At 40.8% G+C, this 16,214-nt stretch overlaps 1 protein-coding gene across 2 annotated transcripts in view; it reads right to left on the bottom strand.

The window, feature by feature from the left end:
* Positions 1 to 16,214, bottom strand: part of Ngly1 (N-glycanase 1) — a 46,494-nt gene that overhangs the window by 6,211 nt on the left and 24,069 nt on the right. For both annotated transcript variants that reach the window (XM_075988630.1, XM_075988629.1), the window contains exons 5-10: positions 15,950 to 16,172; positions 12,393 to 12,514; positions 10,705 to 10,850; positions 9,312 to 9,422; positions 6,784 to 6,948; positions 2,380 to 2,565 (exon numbers count right to left, since the gene is read on the bottom strand). In XM_075988630.1, coding sequence (XP_075844745.1) covers positions 2,380 to 2,565; positions 6,784 to 6,948; positions 9,312 to 9,422; positions 10,705 to 10,850; positions 12,393 to 12,514; positions 15,950 to 16,172 — 953 coding nt within the window. The remainder of the gene's footprint in view (positions 1 to 2,379; positions 2,566 to 6,783; positions 6,949 to 9,311; positions 9,423 to 10,704; positions 10,851 to 12,392; positions 12,515 to 15,949; positions 16,173 to 16,214) is intronic.

The following is a 16,214-nucleotide window of genomic DNA, read 5'->3' as shown; positions in this document are numbered from 1 at the left end:
TAGCTTATGTCAAGTTGAAATAAACTAGCCAGCACAGTCACAGGCCCCTTGAGGCCTGTTTCTTTGTTCATTTTGCCCTGAATGCTAACCACTTTTTTCAACCTGCATGTGTGCTAAGTGACTAAATGAAAAATTCTTGACACAAGTGAGTATAGTGACAGGAAAAATGTTTACAAGTCGAGCTTGAGGTATAAAGCGATGGAAAGATTGTGAGCATGTGCACACCGAGCACTACAGGGATAAAGAGAAAGGATAGCAGGTGCACTCAAGGCTGCAGATTCAGCCCACATATTCAATCACTCTTTCTGACACTCACCAGGCTGCAGTAAACACTGACTATGTATTAGGCACCAGATACTTGAGTATGGCAAGAAATGGGAAATGAAGATCTTGAAGATGCTACTGCTCTAAGAGAGAAAAGTCTATTCTTACACACAGCTGCTGAATAGTGTGAAGACAAGATGACAGCACGTAGTGAAATGACTACAAATGGTGAAGGTCCCAGTTAGCTCTGAGGACAAGCAGTCAGTCACAAAGGTAAGGAAGCTCTGAGGAGACAGCAAAGGGCAGGATAGTTGAGGTTCTGAGGGGGAGGAAAGGCAGGGTAATTGAAGTTCTGAGGAGAAGGTGGAAGGATAGGGTAGTTGAGGTTCTGAGGGGGAGGAAAGGCAGGTAATTGAAGTTCTGAGGAGGAGGAGGAAGGGCAGGGTGGCTGAGGTTCTGAGGAGAAGTCAGAAAAATAGAGTAGTTGCACAGCAGAGCACCGAGCAAGAGGAGGCTGGAGAAACAGCCAGGGTGACTTCTGCAAGAATACTCAATTCAGGAACTACTGAATTTTGGAAAACATTTCTCCAGCAGAGAAAACAGCACATACTTGAAAGGACCATGGCAGATATAGAGATGAACTAGGCAGCCATAACCTTGCTTTTAAAGATGAAGGACTGACTCACATGCCTCTCAAAGAGTACACTCATCTTGTATTGATTATGTTCCTTTCAATTTAGATATTATTGAACAACGTATTTGGAGGCTAGAAAATCTCGCACAAGCACGTGGCCTTGGGAGGTAAGAAACAGGTTGCTGTTACTCGCTGTGTGGGAGGTCACTGAATAAAGGAGAGCTGGGAGCTGCTTACCATTCAACAGAGCTGGGAAACAACTAAAGATGGCTGATGGCTCGAAATGGGAGGGACAGGGTTTAATGACAATTGCTATTCTGAGTCTCTCTCTCTCTCTCTCTCTCTCTCGCTTCCTTCCTTCTCTCCACAATTCTAGTACTTATTGATTTAACACATTTTTATAGGATTTAAATTCTGTAGCCAGAAACGCATTCACTCAACATAAAGTGTTTTCTACTCTACACTAATCAAAGCGTGTCTCAAATAGACATGTCTGCTTTTTGTTTAATGACCTTTGCATCCCATTCACATCTCTTAACTCCACATACAATGTACCCTTTCTGACTATAGTGTTATCTTTTGATCCACGTATCAAAACAGGCTATATGTGCCTGCTGTTTGGATGGACACCTACTCAGCTTTCAGTGTCCAGCTCAAATACTGCCTGTTCTGTGGAGATCTGCCCAACTCCCACAGCCATAGCTAATTACCTCAGCGTTTCCATAGCGATGCACTGACATCCTTATTATAGCACGCTGCATGGTAGTTAAGATGGATGTTTATGGTTTCCCTGTTAGATGGTCAAAGAAGGGACTCATGCTCATTCATCTAGCTGAGAGCAGGCCTGGTCTATATAACAGGCACTCGGCAAATGTCCGCAGATGAACACACAAGTGTGGAAGACAAAAGAGAAGTGTGTCAGAGCTGCCCTGCTTCTCAGCACACCACACCTTCTGCCACGTACTATCGTTTTCTCTACTATTATTTTCCCTAGCAACACTGCTGGCTAGGGAGAAACATGAGCCTTCTTCAGTTCAGCAAGTACAAACTAGTTCCTGAGTAATGAAAACTTCAATTCCATTCTGCTTTCTGCTTAGGAGATTTAGGATAAAGACAATTTTCCAGAAGATGTCCATCTTCTACCAACTACATAATCATTATGGTCATGCACACCTTGAAATTCTAAGCTTTATTGTTTGGTTTTATGCTATTTCTTTAGCTAAGTAAAAATATTTGTGAAATTACAAGTTTAACAATCCCAAGCCCATTCTTGGTTCAGTAAGAAGGATCCCTGATAGAAGTGCAAGAATCTCTAATGCATTTTTAATGAAATGTTGGGAACAGGATTTTATTTTCCCACTTAAAGAATTACCAAAAGCAATTATACCAGCTTTCATATTATATATAACTGGAAAATTAAGGCAATCTATATCTGTTTAAATAATAACACATATTTTAAACAGTTTCATGCATTAAATTACCATGTTCCAGTCTGTTTCAACTTTTCTGAATATGGATTCCATTTTCCACACACCATTCTCCCATCCGGAGATGTATTCATTGTTGTTGGAGACTCGGATGTACCGGTCCTTGACAACATCATAGCGGAGGTGAAATTGCTTAGAGATCTTCTCGTTTTCAGAAGGGATGAACAGGGTTTCCTTTCTCTTGAAAAAATAGAAATGCAATATTCAACACTATGGAGACATGAAAACAAAAAGAAGAGATGCTATATAAAAGGCACACTCAAGTTGAAAAGGACAAGTGTATTACACCAGAGAAATCTCAGGAAAGATTTTACAGCTTACATATAATGAGTACAATACTGATGCAGCACAAGGCATTGCAGAAAAAAGTGTGAGTTGGGATTGAATTTTCATTATCTATGGTGGTGGGCTTGAATGAGAATGGCTCCCATAGACTCACGTGTTTGAAAACTTGGTCTCCTGTGGTGAAACTATTTGGGAGGGATTAGCCTTATTAGAGGAGGTGTGTCAAGGGGGTGGCTTGAGTCTTCAAAAGCCTCCTGCCATCCTAGTGACCTCTCAGCTGCTGCTTGAGTGCCATGCACACCTGCCTGCCTGCTGCCATGTGTATGCTACCTTGGTCATGATGGTTCTCCCTAGCAATGAAAACTAATACATCTACCTAAGCTCATTTATTTTTCTCATCTCCACTCCTTCACCTCCGTCTGTGACTCTGATACCAAATCTTACCACCATCTTTACACTTTCACCTTTTCTATCTGTGCTCTACACAGATGACCTAAAAGCATGAAGTAGGATGCATATCTCTCTCTCTCTCTCTCTCTCTCTCTCTTAAACCAATACTCTTTCTCTTCCTTTTTAAAATTGTATTTTGAGACCAGGTCTTATACTATGTGCCCAAGGCTGGTCTTGAACTCACCATACTCTTGCCTACTCATCCCAAATACTAAGACAGGATTGTGCCCTATGCCCAACTGGGATACTTCACTTCACTGACTCCACAGTGTTTGGGTGGAAGCATCACTCCAGTCCCTGGCATCCATGTACCCAAAGAGTCTGGAATGTTTGGGTGAAGGCTTCACCTCAGCCCTGGGTGTCTATATATCCAAAGAACATGGATTGTTCGGATGGAAGCTTTACCTCAGTCCCTGGCATTCATATATTCAAAGAGTCTGGAATGTTTGGATGGAAGTCACACCCCAGCCCCTGGCATCCATATATCCAAAGAGTCTGGAATGTTCAGGTGGAGGTTCTACCCCAAGACCCCTCCTCTCTGGGGACCCGGAAAGTCATTCATAAGTTTAAGTGTTGGTATCCGTTAAACCTGGGCTTTTCTAATGCGGTATGATTTGATCTGGTTCGGATTACTATGTCTGCAGAGAGGTTTATGGGACACAGGAACTTTTCACACAGTACTTCAAACTCTTCTCCAAGGCTTGCAGACTGTAGGTGCCAATGAGGTCTCAGGGTTGCTCTATCCTTGCCTGTATCTCACCACATTGCTCTCCTTCTCAGTTCCTTAGAAGGATGGTGGATTCTTGCCTTAGGACCCTGACCCATGCCACCCTGTCTAGAATCTCCACATTTATGACTCTTTCTCATCCTTTAGGCCTCAAGCTTAAGCCATTTCACTAAAATGTACTTTATTGATACAATAAGTTAGGAATTTGTCTAAGAGGTATTTTTCTCATGTAAAAATTACCATAAAAGTCTGTTTTAGCTTAAAATTCCAGACAAATTTGATGTTCTCATCCAAAAGAAACCAAGGTTTGATTTAAAAATAAAATAGTCCTTTCTACTCCTAATCAGTAGATACTTCAAACATCTGAAAGAGCAGATATGTTTCTTCTGTGTCTGTATTTATCTTGATGTGTGGCTTGTCCTGTACTCTTGGTACAGTGATTTTTGTAATGGGCACTGTCCTGGGGAGCATGCCTTCTCCAAAGTGCTACATCGTAACTGCCTCCAGATATTGCCAAGGGCTACCAGAAGGCAAAAGTACCTACTGTAGAGAACCAGCAATCTGTGTTAGTATCTTGATATATTATTCATTACTCCTACAGATACTGAGTGTAACTTTGTGTTAAACTTTAGGTTCTTGATATTAAAAAGTAAAAATAGGTACAAGAAACAATAAACACTGTAAAAATATCTATTACAAGTATGTGTATTATCACTGTTAATGTAAAATAGTAGCACTAAGTGGGGGTGTAGTGGTGCAAACATAATCACATTACTTGGAAAAACTGAGGCAGGAGAAGAGCAAATTTGAGCCAACCTGATCTACACTGTAAGACCTTTATCTCAAATAAAATAGCAGAAATTATTATCAATTAATATATGAAAGAGAATGTAATTCTCTAGCAGAGCCTGCATATTGTGTTTCAAAAGGTAAATAAAATTATTTTTTAAAATTTGATTTTAATAAGTTCTATTTCAACATTCTCAATTCTCTTCCTAATTTCTCCCCCCCCCCTCTTCCTTCTTCCTTCCCGCCTTTTTGGTATTGGGGACTCAGCACTTTGAGACTATGAGACATGCAATTTTACAAAGCCACATTCTCTTCTCTGCTTTCTCAAAGGTATTTTAGAATGCTAACACAATCTAAAGCTTTCTCTTATAAAGGATAAGTAATGTCAAAGTGAAAAGAAAATATATACATATACATTACTGAATGTATCATGTATGCAAAGAAGCAAAGCAACATGTAGTAAGATTAATATTTCATAAAAAATTGAGATCAGGCTGGTCTCAAATTTGTGATCCTCCTGTCTTGGCCTCCCTAGGGCTGGAACTACAGGCATGTGCCATCACTCCTAGCCTGCATAAAACTCCGCTAAGATAAAACTTTCCTTTTGGAAAACAATACAGTAATATTTTCCTCTTGCTCCAAATGACTGTGAGATTAAACTCCAAATATTTTGAGGATTAATACCCCTTTCTGCTCACTTTTAGAACACTCATTTGAAAATTGGAGCCAGTGGTTTCTTTTTAAATCTACAACAGTAAGATGGTCTCCAGCAACCGAGAAATTCTCATCAAAGTTTTCAAAAGGGGAAAATGATCCTGTTCTGACCCAGTTCATATTTTTAAAGTTTAATCAGCATACACCCACGTAAGGAAGCACACTCACCACAAAGATGAAAAGGAAATGAAGACCTAAATAATGTCCACGCTTTCAGCTGAACACAGCTGTGAGTTAAATGTGCTCTTTAATGGCTTCATCTAGATCAGGCTCCTAACTTGTACTGTGTCAGCAGTGATCGGAACTATTTGTTGAGCTTAGCTGTTGTAATTCTACAGCTAAACCAACATTACTAATAGCCTATAGCAGATGATGAGATAAACTAATTCAAACACAAAATTTATTGGGGATAATTCACTCTTTTAGGACATAGGAAAAATGGGTTACAACAATGGCATATTTACATAAAGAAAACATAAAGCTTTAATTTGTTTGGGATTGCTGAGTTGTCTGGTAACAATATGAGAGGGATCATTTTCCTCTCCAGCGCGTTTCACTCTGCAGCTTCCTGGATCACGTATGTGCTGGAGGATCCAGCAGTGCTACTTGCAGCTCCCTAGGGAAGGGGTGATCCACACACTGTTTCTGTGGTTGCTACAGACCACGGTGCACAGACTTTCACCTGGGTCCTAACTTGAGAGTTAAGGTATATAAATCAGTCCCTGTGTTATTCCTTTCATTTCCAGAGAGGAAGCACGTGATAACCCTCGCTGCGGCACTGAGGGCTAAACTAGTGCCTCACACATGCTTGGCAAATGCTGACTGCTGAGCTGCACTCTAGCCCTTCTTTCCCCCTGTCATGTTGTTGAGTCTCACTGCATGGCCACGCTGAACTGCAGCTCTCCTGCTTCAGCCTGCCTAGTGTCCAGGGTCACAGGTCAGGGCTAATAGGAACAGCTACCTACAAATTCTTACAGGCTATAGAAGGAAGATGCTGAAAGCCTTAGCCACTAAAGCAATGGACTATAAGAAATGTCTGGTTTTACTTTTAAATGGAAGAGAAAATGAGATTTGTTTGTGTTTTTTCTTTCTTTCTTTTTTTTTTTTGTTGTTGTTTTTTTCCCGAGACAGGGTTTCTCTGTAGTTTTAGAGCCTATCCTGGAGCTAGCTCTTGTAGAGCAGGCTGGCCTCGAACTTACAAAGATCCGCCTGCGTTTGCCTCCCTAGTGCTGGGATTAAAGGCGTGCGCCACCACCACCTGGCAAGAAAATGAGATTTAAATCTTGTTTCATATTGTAAACCTACCCCTATTTCCCACTCATAAAACCTCCCAGAAAGAAAATTATTCTGCTCTCTTGACAAGTTGGTTTTCTGAAAGCCACGAGTGCAGTACAGCAAAAAGGTGTGTCAGCTTATCTGACTGGAGCACGTACCTCTAGACCCGCTTCACCTCGGGCCACTCTCCAAGCCAATGACCCAGACACCCTTCCACCAAGTTCTCCAGGTTGGGGGGTTTTGGGAGATATAAATTCAACAAGCTCCACAATTATCCTCTGAAGAAGTTCTTTTCTTCTGTTTTCTGACAATGATAGCTGCCTCTGTAATTAGTGTTTAAAATCAGAGTTTAGGGGAATACAGAAGTCCACCTCTAAACAAAATAAAATCACTGATATTTTCAGAGGTCTTGAAAGATGTAATCAATTGTGCTTCCAAACTACTTAGAAAATTCAGAAATAAGGAAAACCTCATTTTATGTATTTTATTTTGTGAAATGATTTAGCACCTATTTTCAACAGTTCATGACCTGGATTACTGTGGCTTTAAAATGGGAGGTAGCATTTTGTGTTCTGGTTGTGATGGACTAGTGTGTGCTATTGCAATGGCCTTGCCAAGAAAGTTATGGAGACATGAGCTCCTGGCCACCCACATGTGCACACAGAGACGTGAGGGGAGAGGGATTCGCTGTATAAAATAGAAAGCTACCAAGGAGACAGGATGAGAGAAGATTCAGGGGGACAATTAGACGGACCATACTGTACCCCTCTCCCCACCCAGGAACTTGCCCGTTATTAAGCAGAATGAAAAGAGGCTGAGAAATCAGGCATAAAATGTGGGCTGAGGCTCTGAGATGCAAGACAGAATTCCTAGCAGAGTCGAAGGTGGGGAAATCAAACCTAATGCAAAAAGTCAGGTTCTTAGATTTCCAGGTCAGGGTCTCTAAAAACTCCTCATAAGACAGAAAGGTGAGTCTGAATCAGACTGAGGCCTTGCCACACATGCCAATCAAGAGTCAGATGAAAGTGTATGGCTTCATTTCCTTGTCAGGCAAAGCAAAATCAGTTGTTTTTAAGGTATGACAAAGCTGCATACACACACCTACCAAAGGGTTATAAATGACTCTGCAATCTCAGACCCCTAGTTCTTCCCTTCCTCAGTAATCACTATAACCATTCCATACCTTACTTCAGAAATTTTCATACACGAACATGTGGTACATTTATATATAAATTTCTACACAAATACAGGAGCATCATTATATTCAAGATACAGTTTGATAACTAAACAAGACATTTTTTTTGTTTCTTCAAATAGGGTAACACTATGTAGTTCAGGTTAGCCTGGAATTTACTATCCTCCTGCCTCAGCCTCCCAATAGCTAGGGTTGCTAGATTACAAGCATTTACCAACAGACCCAGCAATGACATACTGTGTGTAATGCACATGCATATGCATGTGTGCTCACATGTGTGTACACATGTGGTGTGGAAATACGTGTAGTGTGTGTGTCTGTGTGTGGTGTATGCGTATATATATGTGTGCCTATTGTGTGTGCATGTGTAGAAGCCAGAGGTTAACATCAGCTATCGTCCTCTATCTTTTTCCATCTTACTTTTGAGACAGGACTCCTAATGAACCTGAATCTCACCATCATAACTAGACTAGCTAGCCAGAAAGTCCCTGGGACCTACCTGTGGGTAACTGCTAAATGCCGGGGTAACAGGTACAAGCTACCATGTTGTAGTTTACATGGGTTCTGGGGATCTCAACTTAGAGCACTTTACGCACTGAGCTATCTCATAGCCCACAGCCACATCCTTTTCATGCAAATACACAAATGCTGAAATTCTGTGTTATTGAATTCTGAGAAGGAATGTGACATTTAACATAAAACACCCATAATACTTAAATGAACTTTCCAAATTTCCATGAATAGACATACTGGTCTACTAAGGTAGTCTTACTGAAGATGTTAGTCTCTAGGAATTTCAGTGGGGGCTGGAGACAGCTCAGGTGGTAAACTGTTTGCCTTGGGTTCCATCCTCTGCATATAGAAACCTAGTCAACATGCAGAGACTACAGAATTCTCAGCACTCAGTGGGAGGGATATCTATAGCACACCCCTCCCCTCAAGCCTTGGGGATCAGCTGTGGATGAGTGACTGTAGGTAGAGACACAGCAGGGCATATTTAGAACTCACAGTAGTTGTGGCCGGATGCCCAAGACCCGCCGTGAAAGCTCATATCTGATAAAACCCCAGGATGGAGGCAGGGAAGTGGGTGTGCCCACTACTTGTTAAGGGGCTCCTGGGAAAGGAAAGTCGGTTTTCTTAAGGGTGTGACTCCTGGTAGGCAGATCAAGCTCCAGGCAGGTCATGCAAGAGTATTTGGGCAGCACAAACTACACAAAAAATAAAAAAGAGGATATGAAGTTGTGTGGGTAGGTATGGAGGTAGCATGGATCTGGGAACAGTGGTGGAATGGTGAACATGATCAAAATAAACTGCATGAAATTATCAAAGAATAAAGAAAATTCTAAAAACTAGGCATTGGTGTTGCTCAGATTAGCCTAGCACTTGAGGTCAAAGTTACATGAGACCTTGTCTCAATAAATAAATAAAGAGTTAAAACTGGCTATTTCTGATTATTCAAATGTCATCTGTAAAATGATAGCCACCACGTACCTGCTTATTAAGCCTATTAATGGTTTCTCGAAGTAACTCTTCTTTAACCTTGGTCCTCCTGGATATTACCTCATCATGTTTACAAGAGTATCGCCAGGTGACGTCAACTACCTGGAACCAATCACAGAACACAGTATTTAACAAAATCACACCAATCCTTTATTTTTTTAAAAAAATAGCTGCAATGCAAAGAATTCTTCCATGCAACTCAAAAAAACCTCCCCTTTGTTAGAATTTTAGAACCAGAGCTGAACTGCTCAATTAAAAATAAAAAAATAAAGCTGAGTATGGAGGGTCACAATTACAATCCAGCACTTAGGAGGTTGAGGCAGAAACACAAGTTCAAGGTCAACCTCAGCTGTCATAGTGAAACAATGAAAATGAAAGGCATTGCAGAGAATACGCTGTAATGTTTTCAGCCAAACACAATGGGATAAAGCTTTCAGAATGCTAGGGTTCCATTTAAAGCTGATGCCATTTCAGAATTAAACAAAGCAAGCTTCACCCTCCAGATTCTATTATTACATGGTAAGGACAACTGAAGGAAAATGTCCAATCTTCTAGCACTCTGAGCAAGAACAATTCATTATCTAGATGCTCAAAATAAATCTCAACAGAATTAACTCCAACTGGATCAGAGTTTTACATTAAGATGTAAAACTAAAAATACAAAAGCTCTAAAAAGCAAACAGGAGAAAATTATTGTCATGAGGTAGGCAAAACTTTCTTAGATACAACATGAAAAGCAAACTCTGTAAGAAAACATGCTAAACTTGACTTATGATCTTTTCTCTTCAAATCATTTAGAACACACCAGCAAATCTTTGCAACGCATACTTCTAAAAAAACCCCAATTTACATAAGAACATAAAAATAAATTTTAAAACTCATAGGAGAACAAATACGCAATGGAAAAATCAGCAAAGGATACATAGGTTTGAAAAATGAACCCTCGCACATGCTCCAACACACTGTGCCATTAGCTCTCACTGACAGGGCTAAATTTAAAAGTAAAGCCACACTAGACTTTGGCAAAGGTGTGGAGAAACTGGGAAGTCTCATGTACTGCTGATAAGAAAATAAAATAGTGCCACTCCTTTGCAAAATAATTTGACAATGATCCAGCCATTGCATTCCTAGGCAGTAAGCAAAAAAAAAAAAGTATATACCTGACTGTTTATAGCAGCTTAAATTAAAATCCATGCAATGTCCATCTGTAGGTACAAGGATACAAACATTCCTTAGTACCACCCACAGCAGAAGACACTGATTACCATAAGTTTATGGTGTATACAAATGACACATATTCAACAGCACACAGCAAATGTATGTGACCTGTCGAACACACTTTAAAATAATTTTATATTTTGGAATTCTTTCTCTTATATCCTACCTCATCTTTAGAGAATGCTATGATATAGGAAAGCTTTTTGCCCCATCCTATTTCATAAAGGAGAGGTTTGTCACAGACGTCTTCACACGCGTCACAGTGCAGCCACCGCTGCTGAGCAGGAGAATAGACTTCTGTCCAAACATGGTCTATTCATGTGGGGCAAGAGGAAGAAAAGGGAAATAGAAGTTAAGTTGATAAAACAAGAATGACTTCTGATAACTGTATGTAATTCTCTAGGAATCACATAACAAGCTAATTTATACTATTTAAACTTTAATTAGCGAGAACATTTTGTGATACATACATTTGTAGGATATTTTTATCTGAAATTCTTTAAAATGTTCTCAGTTTAAGTCTTAACTAGAAATAATGGGTGCTGTAGCTCTAAAGCAGGCAACGCTCTGAGCAAAGCATCAAAACTACCAGACTGTGAGGGATGAATATGACTTCTGATACTACAGGCTCTCTCTGGACCCAGAAGGAGACCTAACAGGAGAGCTGATTATTTATGCTTTATATTTGGTATTGAAATGGCATCTCGCCAGGCGATGGTGGCGCACGCCTTTAATCCCAGCACTCGGGAGGCAGAGGCAGGCGGATCTCTGTGAGTTTGAGACCAGCCTGGTCTACAGAGCTAGTTTCAGGACAGGCTCCAAAGCCATAGTGAAACCCTGTCTCGAAAAGCCAAAAAAAAAAAAAAAAAAAAAAAAAAGAAATGGCGAAATGGCATCTCATCAATAGGCAAGTGGATACCCAGGTTGGCTTCAATCCTCCTACCACAGCCTCTGTCAAATGCCAGGACTACAGGAATGTGCAACCATACCCTGCTTGAAGCTCTACATTTGATTCTGAGAGAAGACTATTAGCTGAAAGTTTCATGGATTCTAAAACAACAGTGGAAACAAGAAAAACCCTGAAACAGAGAAAGCAACCAGACATAATAGTCACTTCTAATGAAGACCAAGTCAAATACTAAGTCTTTCCTCGGAGTGTTTGTGTAGACTGCAATATAGGCCATGTAACCTGCAGCAACCCCTTTAAAGATGAACTCTACAGCACATTATAACACACATTCCATCCACGCAGAACAGGGCTAACATGAATGTCATGCTAAGAGATTAGAGGGATAGAGTCTAGCTCCCAGGAAAGAGGTATCTGTGTTACAAACATCTTATGGAGCCTTGAGAATGCTTTTAAGGTTGGTATTGCTCTTACTTTACGGAAGATGTGGTGGTTTGAATAGGAATGGCTCCCATAGACTCGTGTATTTGAATGCTTAGCCCCCAGGGAGTGCTACTACGAGTAGGTGAGGCCTTGATGGAGGAGGGGTTGAGGTCTTACATGCTCAAGCTACACCCAGTGTGGCTCACAGTCTCCTTTGGCTGCCTATGGGTCAAGATGTAGAACTCTCCGCTCCTTCTTCAGCACCATGTGTGCCTGCATGCCACCACGCTTCTCCCCATGAGGATAATGGACCAAACCTCTGAAACTGTAAACCAGCCCCAGCTAAATGCTTTCTTTATTACAGTTGTTGTGGTCATGGTGTCTCTTCACAGCAATAGACACCCTAAATAGGACAGGCTGATGTAAGAAAGAGAAAATAAGGAGCATAGGCCATTAATCTGAATTCCAAGTCTATAGACCCTTCTCCTATCTTGTCTCTTCCTCTCTCCTACCACATGCTGTACCTGTGTAATCCCACACATAGCGAGCTTCAAACCCTAATGCACGGCAACACAGCGTAAAACAATTGGCCCACTCGCCACAGCGTCCACATCTTGTTTCCAAAAGTTTCTCAGGGTTGTTATATCTGGTTTAAAAAACAACAACAAAGACAATAGTTGTGATTCATGATTAAAATCCAGTTTTAAAAGAATTTATATCACTGTATACTAAATATCAATTATGACTCTTAGTTTCTTGTTTTAAAATATTGATGAAAGCACCTAGCCTGTATGAGGCACTGTGCTAGTCTTTGTGAACCACGCTAAACAATGGAACTGTCTTCAGTGAGCAGAGTTCTGAGCAAGGGATAAACACAAATAATTTCACTATATGCAGTCAGTTTAAGTCTTAATTAAAAATGGGTGCTACTTTTTCAAAAAAGGTAAGAACACTGATTAGCAATATCCACACCACCATGTTCAGGATCAGTAAGTAATACAAGCCAAAGCCATGTAACAGCTAAGACATAGGTGGAAGGGTGGAGAGGGCAGTTTTCACCTCAATGATTTTGAAAAATAAGATTTAGATGAACAGGTTTTCTAAGAAATGTAATGAAGACATTCCATAGTTCTCTTGCAAGAAAGTTAGCTTATTGTAATTAAATTTAAATGCTACTCAACAGATTTTAGCTTGGGGCAGGGCCAGGGAGTTAGCTCAATTGGTAGATGGCATGGTATTGTAAAATTGCAATCCCAGCTTTTGGGAGGAAGGAGGAGGAGGATTAGAAATTCAAAGTCATTCTTGGCTGCATACAGAGTTCAAGGCCAGCCTGTGCTTCACGAGACCCTGTTTCTAAAAACCAAACCCAAAAGTAGGGCTGTGAGGATTAGGGTTTGGAGAGATGGCTCAGTGGCTAAGAACACTTCTTGCATGAGCATAAGGACTAGAGTCTGGATCCAGCACTCATGTATAAAACTAGGTGTGACCATGCATACTTGTGACCCAACGCTATGGGTGATGGAGACAGGAGGACTTCTGAGGCTTGCTGGACACTAGCCTAGTTCCAGCTTCAGTGAGAGACCCTGTCTTAAGGGAATAAGGCGGATAATGAATGAACAGGACTTCTGACATTCTCCTCTGGCTTTCACTGTGCACCTGTGAACACAGCTGTGCATATACACACCTGGACTCCTCACCCACACACAAAGATTTTAGCTTAATATAAATTCCAGCCTTCTTTTTACTAAAGATTTTGATTGATTCTTTGGATACACTTAAAGATGCATGCTAATTTACAAGAAAGATGTCTGCAACATTCCCCCAAAAGTTATTCTAATTATAAAATTATCCTAAGAATGGACGGCACGGAGATTTCTCACTCTGCACTGAGAAAGGCCAGTCCCAGGCCTGGGAGGAAGAGGAAGTAGTGCCGTGAATGAAATAACTGGCTCTGCAATGACACATTAGTTGAGCATATGCTTTGCTTAAGCTAAGTTAAATGGATTTAGGATTCTGTAACTGAAAAGAGATGTAAGTTTACATTAAAGTATAATGAAGAATTCAAGGATTCTGGTCTTGGGGCAAGTCAAATGGATTAGGTCAAGAGTTAGATGAATGGGAAAGCATTGCACCAGCAACACCAAGGCCCTGAGTTCTAGTTCTGGTACAATATAAACAAAACAAAACACAACACCCCCAAAACATGTTTAATATTTCAACCTTGCATAAATAACATCTACAAGCAAAACAGTAAAATGGTTAGAAAATAAACTTCGCATAAATATGCTAGCCAGTACCACTCCATACTAAAAAAACAAAACAACAAAAAAAACCTGAGAGGGATTTAACTATGTATGGTCCTGTAAAGGGGCTGTGGAGAGAGAGGGAGAGGGAGAGGGAGAGGGAGAGGGAGAGAGAGAGAGAGAGAGAGAGAGAGAGAGAGAGAGAGAGAGAGATTGATTTAAACAAACAAACAAACAAACTGGTTTAATGTAGGGGTGGGTTCCAAATTGGACAAAACTGAGTCCTACATTCCCAAAAGAACAGGCTTTCTAGTGGGCAACAGAACTAAATTTCCTAAGTTTTGCCTATTAAGAACATCTAACAAGCAGGGTGGTGGTGGCACATGCCTTTAATCCCAGCACTTGGGAGGCAGATCTCCACAAGTTCAAGGCCAGTCTTGTCAACAAAGCTAGTTCCAGGACAGCCAGAGCTATATAGAAAGACCCTGTCTCAAATGCCCACCCTGCCCCCAAGAAAGAAAATCTAATAAAAGGCTTATAAGTCAAAAAGTGAATTGAAAATTTTAATTTCCCAATTTTAAAACAGACATGATTGGTCAGGCTTAGTGGTGCACACATGTATTCTTGGCATGTAAGAGGATCATGTTTGAGCTACACAGCAAGACTCAGTCTTAGAAAATCAAACCAATTAACCAAACAAGAAAAACAAAACAAAACAAAAATGCAGAGATTGAGCCAAATATGAAAGACTGGGACAGGGAAAGTCCTAATCAAAACAAATTTCTGCCTTTATAAGTTACTTTTTACCCCCCCCCCCTTTTCTGATGATTAAATAAAGACAATTCTGTATTATCATAATGATCAATGGTATCACTGTTATTATTATTGTCACTGTATATCACTATCAATAACACTTTCAGAATTTAAAAAGCTATAAATACATTTAGAAATTTAAAAGGAGATAGTAAGGGCTGGAGATCAGCTCAGCTGGCAAAGTATCTGACTAGCATACACAAAGCATGGATAAACCAGGTATAGTGATACATGTCTGCAATCCCACGACTCAACAGGTAGAGGCAGGAAAACCAGAAGTTTCAGTTCAGCTTGGACTACACAAGAAACAGTCACACATACATGACAGACAGAGAAGACAGAGGAAAGGAGACGGAATATTCTGGTGGGTCTTACTAGACAATGTAGATATGGTTGAGTCTAGTCTGCCTGACTTCAAGGGACACTAGCCCACTCAAACATGTGGCTCTGGCAGGCTTTGCCCTACTTCCAATTCCCTTTGCCTTGCTAAAAACCATGAGATTACATTAGTCACCAAGATTCCCTTTTCTAGTCACTGCTCCTCCTAAGGCAGACTACCACAGTCCAGCAATCAAAAAAGCCCGCTTTGGCTCACCTAATTGACATGCCAATTAAAATTAAACACCTTATCCTAACACGGGGTTTCCCCTTGTACCTTTATAAACTGCTGTTTTCCTATGTGCCACATCTGTCTCCTCTCCATCCAGAGGCAGTCCTTTGTTGTTCCCCACCCTCTCTGTCCCTTCCCCTTTTTTCCCTTCCCTTTCCCCCTTGTCCTTAATCTCCTGAGTTTGACTCTTATTCCCTGCCCCCTGTCCCTCTGGGGCAAATACATCTCCTTTGTGCTGAAAACTTGGCCTTGGGTGCCCTGAGCCCATACTTTTCCTTTCAAGTCTAGTCTGTAGACCTCTGTCCAAAAGAAATATCAAGTCCAGTTAAAATGGAGATCAAAAGCTAATTTAATAATAAATTCCTGCCAACCATCCCACTGAGAGACCCTCTAACATCACTTCACAGGTACCCACCTTGGGAACCGGTTGCTCAACTGGCATGCATCACAGTAATGATCCTCTACGTTGTTTGCACCCCACTTCAGCTCATCATCATTGGGCAGCAATGCTTCATCTCTAGATCTAGTCTCTCCACCGCATTTGCTGCACACAATGTTATTCACCCAGCGGAAAAACTCCTCTTTAAACCAGTGTAGGAGCTCCAGTAGAAGGAAGTCCTCATCACTTACATTAGTACCTTGGAAGTTAGGAGAGAATCAGTTAATGTCTAACGCTGACA

Source organism: Microtus pennsylvanicus, chromosome 10, assembly GCF_037038515.1.
Source record: "Microtus pennsylvanicus isolate mMicPen1 chromosome 10, mMicPen1.hap1, whole genome shotgun sequence".
Taxonomy (NCBI): Eukaryota; Metazoa; Chordata; class Mammalia; order Rodentia; family Cricetidae; genus Microtus; species Microtus pennsylvanicus.
The sequence above is the reverse complement of the archived record's forward strand: the minus strand, read 5'-3'. Positions and strand labels throughout refer to the sequence as shown.